We start from the raw sequence: 16,226 nt of genomic DNA on the forward strand, positions 1-16,226 counted from the left end.
CATTCCCTGTGTGTGTGCTGTGTGTCGGTACGTGTGTGTCGACATGTAGGAGGACGATGTTGGTGAGGAGGCGGAGCAAATTGCCTGTATTGGTGATGTCACTCTCTAGGGAGTCGACACTGGAATGGATGGCTTATTTAGGAATTACGTGATAATGTCAACACGCTGCAAGGTCGGTTGACGACATGAGACGGCCGGCAAACAAATTAGTACCTGTCCAGGCGTCTCAGACACCGTCAGGGGCTTGTAAAAACGCCCATTTACCTCAGTCAGACACAGACACGGACACTGACTCCAGTGTCGACGGTGAATAAACAAACGTATTTTCCTTTAGGGCCACACGTTTCATGTTAAGGGCAATGAAGGAGGTGTTACATATTTCTGATACTACAAGTACCACAAATAAGGGTATTATGTAGGGTGTGAATAAACTACTTGTAGTTTTTCCTGAATCAGATAATTTAAATGAAGTGTGTGATGATACGTGGGTTTCCTCCGATAGAAAATTATTGGCGGTATACCCTTTCCCGCCAGAAGTTAGGGCGAGTTGGGAAACACACCTTAGGGTGGATAAGGCGCTCACACGCTTATAAAAACAAGGGGCGTTACCGTCTCCAGATACGGCAGCCCTCAAGGAGCCAGCTGATAGGAAGCTGAAAAATATCCTAAAAGTATATACACACATACTGGTGTTATACTACGACCAGCAATCGCCTCAGCCTGGATGTGCAGCGCTGAGGGGGCTTGGTCGGATTTCCTGACTGAAAATATTGATACCCTTGACAGGGACAAGATTTTATTGACTATAGATGCATTTCTATATATGCGAGATGCGCAGAGGGATATTTGCATTCTGGCATCAAGAGTAAATGTGATGTCCATATCTGCCAGACGAAGACACGACAGTGGTCAGGTGATGCAGATTCCAGACGGCACATGGAAGTATTGCCGTATAAAGGGGCGGTCCATCGGACCTGGTGGCCATGGCAACAGCTGAAAAATCCACCTTTTGTTACCCCAAGTCACATCTCAGCAGAAAAGGACACAGTCTTTTCAGTCTCAGTCCTTTCGTCCCCATAAGGGCAGGCGGGCAAAAGGGCCAGTCATATCTGCCCAGGGGTAGAGGAAAGGGAAGAAGACTGCAGCAGGCAGCCCATTCCCAGGAACAGAAGCCCTCCACAGCTTCTGCCAAGTCCGCAGCATGACGCTGGGGCAGTACAAGCGAACTCAGGTGCGGTAGGGGGTCATCTCAAGAGTTTCAGCACGCAGGGGGCTCACTCACAAGTGGACTCCTGGATCCTACACGTAGTATCCCAGGTGTACATTGGAAATTCGAGACGTCTCCCCCTCACAAGTTCCTGAAGTCTGCTTTACCAACGTCTCCCTCCGACAGGGAGGCAGTATTGGGAACAATTCACAGGCTGTATTCCCAGCAGGTGATAATCAAAGTACCCCTTCTACAACAAGGGAAGGGGTATTATTCCACACTATATTGTGGTACTGAAGCCAGAAGGCTTGGTGAGATCTGAAATATTTGAACACTTACATACAAGCGTTCAAATCAAGATGGAGTCACTCAGAGTAGTGATAGCGAACCAGGAAGAAGGGGACGATATGGTGTCACTGGATATCAGGGACGCTTACCTACATGTCCAAATTTGCCTTCTCACCAAGGGTACCTCAGGTTCGTGGTACAGAACTGTCACTATCAGTTCAGACGCTGCCGTTTGGATTGTCCACGGCACCCCGGGTCTTTACCAAGGTAATGGCCGAAATGATGATTCTTCTTAAAAGAAATATGGACGCTTTCCTGATAAAGGCAAGGTCCAGAGAACAGTTGGAGGTCGGAGTAGCACTATCTTAAGTAGTTCTACGACAGCACGAGTGGATTCTAAATATTCCAAAATCGCAGTTTTTTCCGACGACACGTCTACTGTTCCTAGGGATGATTCTGGACACAGTCCAGAAAAGGATGTTTTCTCCCGGAGAAGAAAGCCAGGGAGTTATCCGAGCTAGTCAGGAACCTCCTAAAACCAGGAAAAGTATCAGTGCATCATTGCACAAGGATCCTGTGAAAAATGGTGGTTTCTTACAAAGCGATCCCATTCGGTAGATTTCACGCAAGAACCTTTCCGTGGGATCTGCTGGAAAAATGGTCCGGATCGCATCTTCAGATGCATCAGCGGATAACCCTGTCTCCAAGGACAAGGGTGTTTCTTCTGCGGTGGCTGCAGAGTGCTCATCTATGAAAGGGCCGCAGATTCGGCATTCAGGACTGGGTCCTGGTGACCACGGATGCCAGCCTGAGTGGCTGGGGAGCAGTCACACAAGGAAAAAATTTCCAGAGAGTGTGATCAAGTCTGGAGACTTCTCTCCACATAAATATACTGGAGCTAAGGGCAATTTACAATGCTCTAAGCTTAGCAAGACCTCTGCTTCAAGGTCAGCCGGTATTGATCCAGTGGGACAACATCACGGCAGTCGCCCACGTAAACAGGGCGGCACAAGAAGCAGGAGGGAAATGGCAGAAACTACAAGGATTCTTCGCTGGGCGAAAAATCATGTGATAACACTCTCAGCAGTGTTCATTCCGGGAGTGGAAAACTGGGAAGCAGACTTCCTCAGCAGGCATGACCTCTACCCGGGAGAGTGGGGACTTCATCGGGAAGTCTTCCACATGATTGTAAACCGTTGGGAAAAACCAAAGGTGGACATGATGGCGTCCCGCCTGAACAAAAAACTAGACAGATATTGCGCCAGGTCAAGGGACCCTCAGGCAATAGCGGTGGACGCTCTGGTAACACTGTGGGTGTACCAGTCAGAGTATGTGTTCCCTCCTATGCCTCTCATACCAAAAGTACTGAGAATCATAAGAGGGAGATGAGTAAGAACGATACTCGTGGTTCCGGATTGGCCAAGAAGGACTTGGTACCCGAAACTTCAAGAGATGTTCACGGAAGACCCGTGGCCTCTACCTTTAAGAAAGGACCTGCTCCAGCAGGGGCCTTGTCTGTTCCAAGACTTACCGCGGCCGCGTTTGACGGCATGGCGGTTGAACGCCGGATCCTGAAAGGGCATTCCAGATGAAGTCATCCCTACCCTGGTCGAAGACAGGAAGGATGTAACCGCAAAACATTTTCACCGCATTTGGTGAAGATATGTTGCGTGGTGTGAGGCCAAGAAGGCCCCTACAGAGGAATTCCAACTGGGTCGTTTCCTACATTTCCTGAAAACAGGACTGTCTATGGGCCTAAAATTAGGGTCCATTAAGGTTCAAATTTCGGCCCTGTCGAATTTCTTCCAGAAAGAACTGGCTTTAGTTCCTGACGTTCAGATGTTTGTAAAAGGGGTACTGCATATACAGCCTCATTTTGTGCCCCAGTGGCACCTTGGGATCTCAATGTTGTTTTGAGTTTCCTAAAGTCACATTGGTTTGAACCACTCACCACTGTGGACTTAAAATATCTCACATGGAAGGTGACGATGCTATTAGCCCTTGCTTCAGCCAGGCGTGTGTCAGAATTGGCGGCTTTATCATATATAAAGCCCTTACTTAATTTTTCATTCTGACAGGGCAGAATTGAGGACTCGTCCTCAATTTCTCCTTAAGGTGTTTTCTGTTTTTCACATGAACCAACCTATTGTGGTACCTGCGGGTACTAGGGACTTGGAGGACTCCAAGTTACTTGACGTTGTCAGGGCCCTGAAAAATATGTTTCCAGGACGGCTGGAGTCAGAAAATCTGACTCGCTGTTTAGCCTGTATGCACCCAACAAGATGGGTGCTCCTGCTTCTAAGCAGACGATTGCTCGCTGGATTTGTAATACAATTCAGTTTACACATTCTGTGGCAGGCCTGCCACAGCCAAAATCTGTAAAAGCCCATTCCAAAAGGAAGGGGGCTCATCTTGGGCGACTGCCCGAGGGGTCTCGGCTTTACAACTTTGCCGAGCAGTTACTTGGTCAGGGGCAAACACGTTTGCTAAATTCTACAAATTTGATACCCTGGCTGAGGAGGACATGGAGTCTCTCATTCGGTGCTGCAGGGTCATCCGCACTCTCCCGCCCGTTTGGGAGCTTTGGTATAATCCCCATGGTCCTTACGGAGTCCCCAGCATCCACTAGGACGTCAGAGAAAATAAGATTTTACTTACCGATAAATCTATTTCTCGTAGTCCGTAGTGGATGCTGGGCGCCCATCCCAAGTGCGGATTGTCTGCAATACTTGTACATAGTTATTGTTACAAAAATCGGGTTATTCTTGTTGTGAGCCATCTTGTCAGAGGCTCCTTCGTTGTTATCATACTGTTAACTGGGTTCAGATCACAGGTTGTACGGTGTAATTGGTGTGGCTGGTATGAGTCTTACCCGGGATTCAATATCCTTCCTTATTATGCACGCTCGTCCGGGCACAGTATCCTAACTGAGGCTTGGAGGAGGGTCATAGGGGGAGGAGCCAGTGCACACCACCTGATCCTAAAGCTTTTATTATTGTGCCCTGTCTCCTGCGGAGCCGCTATATCCCCATGGTCCTTACGGAGTCCCCAGCATCCACTACGGACTACGAGAAATAGATTTATCGGTAAGTAAAATCTTATTTTTTTTTTTTTTTTAAATAAACGAGAGTGTACATTTGGGTGGCATTGTATGTTTTTGGAGACCTGTCATGCTTTTAGATGTGGAAATGATATGGCAGCTCCCACAGTTATATAACTACCAATGTTCAACAACAAAAAATGAAAAGTTAAACGCTTTAGATTGCCACTGTTTTATACAGTATTACAATATTTAGAATTTTTTAATTGCGTGTTCTTTTTCCTCTTTTCCATTTCAGTTCAGCGACCTGGACTGGGATGTCGTGAGCTGATTTTTAGGAACCTGTCTAAGATCCTCCCAGCTATCAGTCACGACATAACTGACTGGGTTGCAGCCACACGCATTAAAGCCGCACAGCTCCTTTTAGTCTTGTTGCTGCACGCAGAGGATCATACCACGCAGCACATGGAGCTTTTACTCAGTACACTTTACCGATCATGTCTGGATGAAGAGGAGAAAGTAGTGCAAAATGTAAGTGCAGGTGTTTCTTAGCATGCTCCCAGTCTGTTCAGCAATGTCCATCATCTGCTCTATCATCTCCTCATTCCTAATACCTCCAGTCATGTGTCCAAACACACACCAGTCCAGTTACCCACTAAGCTATTCCAAAGGCTGACTCCTTTTCTCCTTCGGGATCACCTCTTCCATACTCCAGCCTACAGGATTTGTTCGGGTATGGGTGGTTGGGTCGACATGCATTGGGTCGACGTGCAAGGTCGACAGGTGAAAAGGTCGACATGTTTTTTTTTTTTTTTATTACTGTTTTTGTTGTCGTTTTCTTCGTACAGTGACGGGGAACCCCAATTAGTGCACCGCGTTCCCTCACATGGCTACCGTTCCCATTAGTAGTCCCTGTGTATCGTAAAGTATGAAAAAGGTCAAAAAATGAAAAAAAATTGTGAAAAACTCATGTCGACCTTTTGACCTGTCGATCTAGTCACCCTGTCGACCTAGCGCATATTGACCTTTAGTGGTCGACCCAATGCATGTTGACCTAACGGACGCAACCCATTTCTTCTATGCTGTTCCCAGCCTTTGAAAACACACTCCCCAACTCAATCAGACTCTCTCCTAGTCACCCAGCTTTTAAGCTTGTCAGCTTTTCATGCTAGCCTACCGTCCCTCCTCATTATCCCCCAGCTTCATTATCCCACGTATCTGCTCCTTCTCCCTATAGAAGGTTAACTCTTGTGACCATGGTTCTGTCTCCTACTGTCTACTCTATGCAATTGTATCATCTGCAGGTTATGCTTATGTGTTTGTCTGGTATGTAAAGTTGCAAACTAGTCTGTGTCTGTCTCATGCACATGTATTTTTCATGTATGCTATCCAGAGGAAATCACCTATGTACAGTCTTGTGCTACCCGTGCAGCTGCATCAAAATAAAATATGATGATATTCCATGTAGTAAGCAGGTCGGAGCTCCGGTATAGTATTCTGCAGTACAGGTTGGGTTTCCCATGTCCAAAATGCCTAGGACTAGAAGTATTTCTCTAACGTCCTAGAGGATGCTGGGGACTCCGTAAGGACCATGGGGATAGACGGGCTCCGCAGGAGACATTGGCACTTTAAGAAAGGCTTTAGGTCTGGGTGTGCACTGGCTCCTCCTTCTATGCCCCTCCTCTAGACCTCAGTTTGATACTGTGCCCAGAGGAGATGGGTGCACTACAGGGAGCTTCCTGTCAGAAAGTATATTTGTTAGGTTTTTTATTTTCTGGGAGCCTGCTGGCAACAGACTCCCTGCATCGAGGGACTGAGGAGAGAGAAACAGACCTACTTCTGTGAGTTTCAAGGCTTTGCTTCTTAGGCTACTGGACACCATTAGCTCCAGAGGGATTGGTACGCAGGTCTCACCCTCGCCGTCCGTCCCAGAGCCGCGCCGCCGTCCTCCTCGCAGAGCCGGAAAATAGAAGCCGGGTGAGTATGAGAAGAAAAGAAGACTTCAGAGGCGGCAGAAGACTTCTGATCTTCACTGAGCTAACGCACAGCAGTAAAGCTGTGCGTCATTGCTCCCATACACCTCACACACCGCAGTCACTGTAAGGGTGCAGGGCGCAGGGGGGGCGCCCTGGGCAGCAATAAAACCTCTCCATTGACAAAATAAGTATATACATGTACAGATGGGCACTGTACATGTATATAACAGAGCCCCCACCAGTTTTCAGGAATTTTGAGCGGGACAGAAGCCCACCGCCGAGGGGGCGGGGCTTCTCCCTCAGCACTCACCAGCGCCATTTTTCTCCACAGCACAGCGCTGAGAGGAAGATTCCCGGACTCTCCCTTGCTAATACACGGTGATAGAGGGGTTTTAAGAGGGGGTGGGGGGCACAAATTTGGCGGATATAAAGTATAAACAGCGCTACTGGATAAACATTTAGTGTTTTTTTCCAGGGTCATATAGCGCTGGGGTGTGTGCTGGCATACTCTCTCTCTGTCTCTCCAAAGGGCCTGGTGGGGAAACTATCTTCAGATAAGAGGTTCCCTGTGTGTGTGGTGTGTCGGTACGCGTGTGTCCACATGTCTGAGGTAGAAGGCTCACCTAGGGAGGAGGGGGAGCGTATGAATGTGAGGTCTCCGTCGGCGGTGCCGACACCTGACTGGATGGATATGTGGAATGTTTTAAGTGCTAGTGTGAACTTATTGCACAAAAGATTAGACAAAGCTGAAGCTAAGGAACAGTCAGGGAGTGAACCCATGTCTGTCCCTATGTCGCCGGGACCTTCAGGGTCTCAGAAGCACCCACTATCCCAGATAGGAGACACAGATACCAACACGGATTCGGACTCCAGTGTCGACTACGATGATGCAAAGTTAAAGCCAAAAGTGGCTAAATGTATTCGATATATGATTATTGCAATAAAAGAAGTGTTGCATATCACAGAGGAACCCCTGTCCCTGACACGAGGGTACACATGTATAAGGGAAAGAAGCCTGAGGTAACTTTTCCCTCCTCACATGAGTTGAACGAATTATGTGAAAAAGCGTGGGAATCTCCAGACAAAAAACTGCAGATTCCCAAAAGGATTCTTATGGCGTATCCTTTCCCGCCAACGGACAGGATACGGTGGGAATCCTCCCCTAAGGTGGACAAAGCGTTGACACGCTTGTCAAAAAAGATAGCGCTGCCATCCCAAGATACGGCTACCCTCAAGGATCCTGCTGACCGCAAGCAGGAGGTTACCTTGAAATCCATTTACACACATTCTGGTACATTACTCAGACCGGCAGTTGCGTCGGCCTGGGTTTGTAGCGCTGTAGCAGCATGGACTGATTCCTTATCAGCAGAAATTGAGACCCTAGATAAGGATACAATTTTATTGACCCTAGGCCATATAAAGGATGCTGTCTTATATATGAGAGATGCTCAAAGAGACATTAGTTTACTGGGTTCCAGAATAAACGCTATGTCAATTTCTGCTGGACGAGTCCTCTGGACCCGGCAGTAGACAGGTGATGCCGACTCAAAAAGACATATGGAGGTCTTACCTTACAAGGGTGAGGAATTTTTGGGGAAGGGCTCTCGGACCTGGTCTCCACAGCTACGGCAGGTAAATCGAATTTTTTGCCTTATGTTCCCTCACAACCTAAGAAAGCGCCACATTATCAAGTGCAGTCCTTTCGTTCAAATAAAAGCAAAAGAGTACGTGGATCGTCCTTTCTTGACAGAGGTAAGGGCAGAGGTAAAAAGCTGCACAGCTAGTTCCTAGGAGCAGAAGTCCTCCCCGGCCTCTGCAAAATCCACCGCATGACGCTGGGGCTCCGCTGAGGGAGTCCGCCCCAGTGGGGGCACGTCTTCGACTTTTCAGCCACATCTGGGTTCACTCACAGGTGGATCCCTGGGCAATAGAAATTGTTTCTCAGGGATACAAGCTGGAATTCGAAGAGGTGCCTCCTCGCCGTTTTTTTCAAATCTGCTATACCGACTTCTCCCCTAGAAAGGGAGATAGTGTTAAATGCTATTCACAAATTGTGTCTTCAACAAGTGGTAGTCGAAGTTCCCCTGCTTCAGAGAGGGAAGGGATACTACTTAACCCTGTTTGTAGTTCCGAAACCGGACGGTTCGGTCAGACCCATATTGAATTTAAAATCCCTGAACCTATACTTAAAACGGTTCAAGTTCAAGATGGAATCGCTCAGAGCGGCCATCGCCAGCCTGGAAGGGGGGGATTTTATGGTATTTCTGGACATAAAGGATGCATACCTTCATGTCCCCATTTATCCACATCACCAGGCGTACCTGAGATTTGTTGTACAGGATTGTCATTACCAATTTCAGACGTTGTCGTTTGGGCTTTCCACGGCCCCGAGGATTTTCACCAAGGTAATGGCAGAAATGATGGTGCTCCTGCGCAAGCAGGGTGTCACAATTATCCCATACTTGGACGATCTCATAAAAGCGAGATCACGAGAGAAGTTACTGAACAGCGTGTCACTTTCATTGAAGGTGTTACAGCAACATGGCTGGATTCTCAATATCCCGAAGTCACAGCTGGTTTCTACGACTCGTCTGACCTTCTTGGGCATGATTCTGGACACAAACCAGGAAAGGGTTTTTCTTCCGATAGAAAAAGCTCAGGAACTCATGACTCTAGTCAAGAACCTATTGAAGCCAAAACAAGTGTCTGTGCATCATTGCACTCAAGTCCTGGCAAAGATGGTGGCAACATACGAAGCCATTCCCTTCGGCAGGTTCCATGCAAGGACTTTCCAATGGGACCTATTGGACAAGTGGTCCAGGTCACATCTACATATTCATCAGCTGATCACCCTGTCCCTCAGGGCCAGGGTATCTCTCCTGTGGTGGCTGCAGAGTGCTCACCTTTTGGAAGGCCACAGGCTCGGCATTCAGGATTGGATCCTGGTGACCACGGAAGCGAGCCTCAGAGGGTGGGGAGCAGTCACACAGGGAAGAAACTTCTAAGGACTTTGGACAAGTCAAGAGACTTGTCTTCACATCAACATCCTGGAACTGAGGGCCATATACAACGCCCTACGTCAAGCGGAGAACTTACTTCGCGACCAGCCAGTTCTGATCCAGTCAGACAACATCACCGCAGTGGCTCATGTAAACCGCCAAGGCGGCACAAGGAGCAGAGTGGCAATGGCGGAAACCACCAGGATTCTTCGCTGGGCGGAAAATCATGTAAGCGCACTGTCAGCAGTGTTCATTCCGGGAGTGGACAACTGGGAAGCAGACTTCCTCAGCAGACATGACCTGCATCCAGGAGAGTGGGGACTTCATCTGGAAGTCTTCGCACAGATTGCAAGTCAGTGGGGACTGCCCCAGATAGACATGATGGCGTCCCGCCTCAACAAAAAGCTGCAGAGGTATTGCGCCAGGTCAAGAGACCCTCAGGCGGTAGCTGTGGACGCCCTAGTGACACCATGGGTGTTCCAGTCGGTCTGTGTATTTCCTCCTCTTCCTCTCATCCCAAAGGTGTTGAGAAAAATAAGAAAAAGAGGAATACAGACAATTCTAATTATTCCAGATTGGCCACGAAGGGCCTTGTATCCGGATCTGCAGGAGATGCTCACAGAAGATCCATGGCCTCTTCCTCTAAGACAGGACCTGTTTGACGGCATGGCTGTTGAACGCCGGATCCTAGCGGAAAAGGGCATTCCGGATGAGGTCATTCCTACTCTAATAAAGGCTAGGAAGGACGTGACAGGTAAACATTATCACCGTACATGGCGAAAATATGTTTCTTGGTGTGAGGCCAGGAATGCTCCTACGGAAGAATTCCATCTGGGCCGTTTCCTTCACTTCCTACAAACTGGAGTGAATTTGGGCCTAAAATTAGGCTCCATTAAGGTTCAGATTTCGGCCTTATCCATTTTCTTTCAGAAGGAATTGGCTTCTCTCCCAGAAGTACAGACTTTTGTGAAGGGAGTGCTGCATATTCAGCCTCCTTTTATACTTCCGGTGGCGCCTTGGGACCTTAACGTGGTGTTGAGTTTCCTTAAGTCGCACTGGTTTGAACCACTTCAAACGGTGGAGTTAAAATATCTCACTTGGAAGGTGGTCATGTTATTAGCCTTGGCTTCGGCTAGGCGAGTGTCTGAATTGGTGGCTTTGTCTCATAAAAGCCCCTATCTGGTTTTCCATATGGATAGGGCGGAATTGCGGACCCGTCCTCAATTCTTGCCTAAGGTGGTGTCACCTTTTCATATGAACCAACCTATTGTGGTGCCTGTGGCTACACGAGATTTGGAGGATTCAGAGTCCCTTGATGTAGTCATGGCTTTGAATATGTATGTGGCCAGAACGGCTAGAGTCAGGAAAACAGAAGCACTGTTTGTCCTATATGCAGCCAACAAGGTTGGCGCCCCTGCTTCGAAGCAGACTATTGCTCGCTGGATCTGTAACACGATTCAGCAAGCGCATTCTACGGCTGGATTGCCGTTCCCAAAATCGGTGAAGGCCCATTCCACTAGGAAGGTGGGCTCGTCTTGGGCGGCTGCCCGAGGGGTCTCTGCACTACAACTGTGCCGAGCTGCTACTTGGTCGGGTTCAAACACCTTTGCAAAGTTCTATAAGTTTGATACCCTGGCTGAGGAGGACCTAAGGTTTGCTCATTCGGTGCTGCAGAGTCATCCGCACTCTCCGGCCCGTTTGGGAGCTTTGGTATAATCCCCATGGTCCTTACGGAGTCCCCAGCATCCTCTAGGACGTTAGAGAAAATAAGATTTTAAACCTACCGGTAAATCTTTTTCTCGTAGTCCGTAGAGGATGCTGGGCGCCCGTCCCAAGTGCGGACTACTTCTGCGAGACTTGTATATAGTTTTGCTTACATAAGGGTTATGTTATAGTTTCATCAGGTTGGACTGATGCTACGTTGTTTTTTCATACTGTTAACTGTTTAATAGATGCACAAGTTATACGGTGTGATTGGTGTGGCTGGTATGAATCTTGCCCTTGGATTAACAAAAATCCTTTCCTCGTACTTTCTGTCTCCTCTGGGCACAGTTTCTCTAACTGAGGTCTAGAGGAGGGGCATAGCGGGAGGAGCCAGTGCACACCCAGACCTAAAGTCTTTCTTAAAGTGCCCATGTCTCCTGCGGAGCCCATCTATCCCCATGGTCCTTACGGAGTCCCCAGCATCGTCTACGGACTACGAGAAAAAGATTTACCGGTAGGTTTAAAATCTTATTTTTTGTGATTCTTCTCAAGTCTAAGGACGAAATGCACATATCCTGAAGGTCATTTTATTATATATAAAAAAAAAATATATATATATATATATATATATATATATATATATATATATATATATATATAAAAAAAAAAAAGTGGGGTAGACCTAACAATAGCGCTAAATGGAGAGCTCAACCTCAAAACGTATTCCCTGTTAGACGGAATACAATAGTACAAATGCAGAGAAAGGGGTGGTGTCTAAGGGAGCTAAACACATAGATATCATCCAGAATTTGACCACTAATCACTTTAAAATAATTTTTTAATATATTTATATAAAAGTATTCGACAATAACAGTGAATAAAAAATGGCTGACATGATCAAAATGCAGACATCAGATATGGACACCATATAATGCGGATAATTGGTATGTCCAATGTGGTTTTCTTAATTAGTACATATCTGGTGTTCTCAGTGACTGCTGACTAGGAGAGGCCACTCTTTCCAAGTAAAGTGATGGCTGAGGTACCGCGCGGCTGGCGGGAGCGCAGCGCACCATTGCTGCCCACACACACAGCCACTGCGGGGAAGGGGGGGGGTGCCCTGGGCAGCAAAAACACCTCTATAAACTGGCAAAAAGGGGGCATAAGATGCTCAGGCACAGCCCCACCAGTATAAATATTATGCAAAGTCTCTGAGGTTAAAACGCGCCATTGTGGGGGCGGAGCTTTTTCCTCAGGCAGCCAGCACACTGCCCAGCGCCATTTTCTCTCTCCTCAGGCTGCAGAGATATCGCTGGTCCTCCTTCAGTTCTGACTACAAGTATCTGGCTGCAAAACGGGGGGGGGGGGGGGAACAAGCGAATTTGGTGCTTTACAAGTGTGTTTTACTGTGTAAAAAGCGCTGCATGTCAGTGGGCATTCTGTGTTCACAGGCATTAGATACTGGCGCTGGGGTTGTGAACTGGCTGCTCCTAAACTGTGTCCCTCTGACAGATTTTACTGTGGGTCTGTCCCCTATAAGTCCCAGTGTGTCTGTGTGTGTGTTGTACACGTGTGTAAGACATGTCAAAGGCAGGGAGTTCCTCCCCGGAGGAAACCATTTTAGGGACACAGAAGTGTAATGTGGTGGCGCTGCTGGCACACCAAGAGCCTGCATGGGTGAAAGAAATACGTGATAGTATGCATCATATCAATAGGAGATTAGATAAGTCTGAATCTCATGCTGAATGCTGGAGAAAATCTGTGGAAGATGTGATTTTTCATGGTTCTGTTCTTCCATCCGCAGGCGACCCCTGTGGGTCACATAAGAGACCATTTGCGAATATTGTGAATACTGATACCGACAGACACTGATTCCTGTGTCGACGATAGTGACTCCAGGGAAATAGATCATAAATTGGAAAAAAATATACAATATATGATTGTAGCTATAAGGGAAGTTCTGGAAGTCACGGAAGCCACTCCGGTACCTCAGGAGAAGGCTTATTTTTATAAAGAAAAGAAATCTAAGGTCGCTTTCCCTCCTTCCTACGAGCTTAATACTCTCTTTGAAGGGATGTGGGTGAATCCTGAAAAGAAATTTCGTATTCCCAAGAGAATTAAAATAGCGTAACCTTTCCCGGTAGAGGACAGGAAAAAATGGGAGTCACCCCCTGTGTTAGACAGTGCACTGTCCAGGTTGACAAAGAAGGTAATTCTCCCTGCACCTGGCACGGCTTCACTAAAGGAGCCGGCTAACCTGGAAAATGGAAACTACATTGAAATCCATTTACGTTGCCAATGGTACACTGCTCAGGCCCACATTTGCTTGCGCATGGGGGAGTCGCTCTATTGAAAAATGGTCAGACAGTGTGTCATCAGAAATTGACACGATTGATAAAGATGGGATACTCCTTAAGTTGTGGAATATCAAAGACGCTTCCGCATACATGCTAGAAGCGATGAAAGATATTGGACTCTTGAGTTCACAAGCCGCTACCATGGCAGTATCGGCTCGGAGGGCATTGTGGATTCGCCAGTGGAATGCGGATGCGGATTCCAAAAGAAATACGGAGGCTCTCCCATATAAAGGTGAGGCCTTATTTGGCGATGGACTGGATGCATTAGTCTCGGCGGCTACCGCAGGTAAGTCGACATTTTTGCCCTCTGTGCCTGCACCGGCAAAAAGGACATATCACTCTCGCATGCAGTCCTTTCGGCCCAATAAATACAAGAAAGCGAGAGGTTTCCCCTTCTTTGCAGGTGGGGGAAGGGGAAAGGGAAAAGTCTGCAGCGGCTTCAGGTTCCCAGGAGCAGAAGTCTACCCCTACTTCTGCAAAATCTACAGCATGACGCTGGGGCTCCCTTGCGGGAGGCCGCTCAGGTGGGAGCACGTCTCAAACTGTTCATCCAAGGTTGGGTTCAGTCTGGCCTGGACCCCTGGGTTTTGCAGATAGTATCCCAAGGGTACAAGCTGGAGTTTCAAGACGTTCCCCCATGCCGATTTTTCAAATCGACCTTGCCAGCTTCTCTTCCAGAACGAGAGGCAGTAACAGCGGCAATTCAAAAGTTATGTCAGGATCAGGTCGTAGTCCTGGTACCTTTGTCACAACAAGGGGAGGGATTTTATTCCAGCCTCTTTGTAATTCTGAAGCCGGACGGCTCGGTCAGACCGATCCTAAACCTAAAAAAATCTGAATCTGTACTTGAAACTGTTCAAGTTCAAGATGGAATCACTCAGGGCAGTGATTTCCAGTCTGGAGGAGGGGGATTACATGGTGTCAGTAGACATAAAGTATGCTTACCTACATGTTCCCATTTATCCTCTTCACTAGGCTTATCTGAGATTCGCGGTTCAGGATTGCCATTACCAGTTCCAGACGTTGCCTTTCGGTCTCTCCACGGCGCCAAGGGTATTCAGCAGGGTAATGGCGGAGATGATGGTCCTCCTTTGTCAAAAAGGAGTCAATATAATTCCTTATCTGGACGATCTCCTGATAAAGGCGAGATCCAGGGAGCAGTTGCTACAGAACATCACGCTCTCCCTGTCCATACTCCAACAACACGGTTGGATCATAAATTACCCAAAGTCACAGTTGGAACCAACAACAAAATTGTCTTTTCTCGGGATGATTCTGGACACAGAAGTTCAGAGAGTATTTCTTCCGGTGGAAAAGGCTCTGGAAATCCAGAAAATGGTAAAACAGATATTGAAACCATCAAGTGTGTCGATCCATCAGTGCATTCAGTTGTTGGGGAAGATGGTGGCGGCCTACGAGGCCATACAGTTTGGCAGGTTCCATGCCAGAGTATTCCAGTGGGACCTGTTGGACAAGTGGTCCGGATCCCACCTACACATGCACCGGAAGATAATCCTGTTGTCCAAAGTCAGGATTTCGCTCCTGTGGTGGCTACACAGCTCACACCTACTAGAGGGACGCAGGTTCGGGATTCAGGACTGGGTCCTGGTAACCACGGATGCAAGTCTCAGAGGCTGGGGATCTGTCACTGAAGGGGGAAAGCTTCCAAGGAAAATGGTCAAGTCAGGAAACCTGCCTTCACATAAACGTGCTGGAATTGAGAGCCATTTACAACGGCCTTCTGCAAGCGGTACATCTTCTTCAAGATCATCCCGTGCAGATCCAGTCGGACAATGTAACAGCAGTCGCGTACATAAACAGGCAGGGCGGAACGAAAAGCAGAGCGCCGATGGCAGAGGTGACAAAGATCCTCCTCTGGGCAGAAAGACATGTAACGGCTCTGTCGGCAATTTTCATTCCGGGAGTAGACAACTGGGAAGCAGACTTCCTCAGCAGACACGATCTCCATCCAGTAGAGTGGGGCCTCCACCAAGAAGTCTTCGCAGAGATGACAAGTCTTTGTGGAGTTCCACAAGTAGACATGATGGCATCTCGTCGCAACAAGAAGCTTCAGAAATATTGTTCCAGGTCGAGAGACCCTCAAGCAATAGCAGTGGATGCGCTAGAGACCCAGTGGGTATTTCGGTCAGTGTATGTCATCCCTCCACTTCTGTTGATCCAAAAAAATCTTCGAATCATAAGAAGAACAAGGGTTTGAGCAATCTTCATTTCCCCAGACTGGCCAAGGAGGGCTTGGTACCCAGATCTTCAGGAGTTGCTCATAAAAGATCCTCGGCCTCTTCCTCTTTGCGAGGACCTGCTGCAGCAGGGGCCGTGCGTGTATCAAGACTTACCGCGGCTACGTTTGACAGCATGGCTGTTGAGCGCCGGATCCTATTCCCAAGGAAGTCATCCCCACTCTTATTCAGTCCAGGAAAGGAGTAACGTTGAAACATTACCACCGTATTTGGAGAAAATGTGTCTTGGTGTGAATCCAAGAAGGCTCCTACGGAAGAGTTTCAGTTGGGACATTTTCTCCATTTTCTGCAGGCTGTTGTGGAGGCGGGCCTTCGATTGGGGTCAATCAAGGTCCAGATTTTGGCCTTGTCAATTTTCTTCCAAAAACAATTGCCCGCTCTTCCAGAGGTTCAGACC

The 16,226-nt window shown here is 47.8% G+C and overlaps 1 protein-coding gene across 2 annotated transcripts in view; it reads left to right on the forward strand.

Annotated features, from left to right (window-relative positions):
• The window catches only part of DNAAF5 (dynein axonemal assembly factor 5), a 241,225-nt gene that overhangs the window by 79,871 nt on the left and 145,128 nt on the right, over window positions 1–16,226 (forward strand). For both annotated transcript variants that reach the window (XM_063934513.1, XM_063934514.1), the window contains exon 5: window positions 4,834–5,066. In XM_063934513.1, coding sequence (XP_063790583.1) covers window positions 4,834–5,066 — 233 coding nt within the window. The remainder of the gene's footprint in view (window positions 1–4,833; window positions 5,067–16,226) is intronic.

Source organism: Pseudophryne corroboree, chromosome 7 (genome assembly GCF_028390025.1).
Source record: "Pseudophryne corroboree isolate aPseCor3 chromosome 7, aPseCor3.hap2, whole genome shotgun sequence".
Classification (NCBI taxonomy): domain Eukaryota; kingdom Metazoa; phylum Chordata; class Amphibia; order Anura; family Myobatrachidae; genus Pseudophryne; species Pseudophryne corroboree.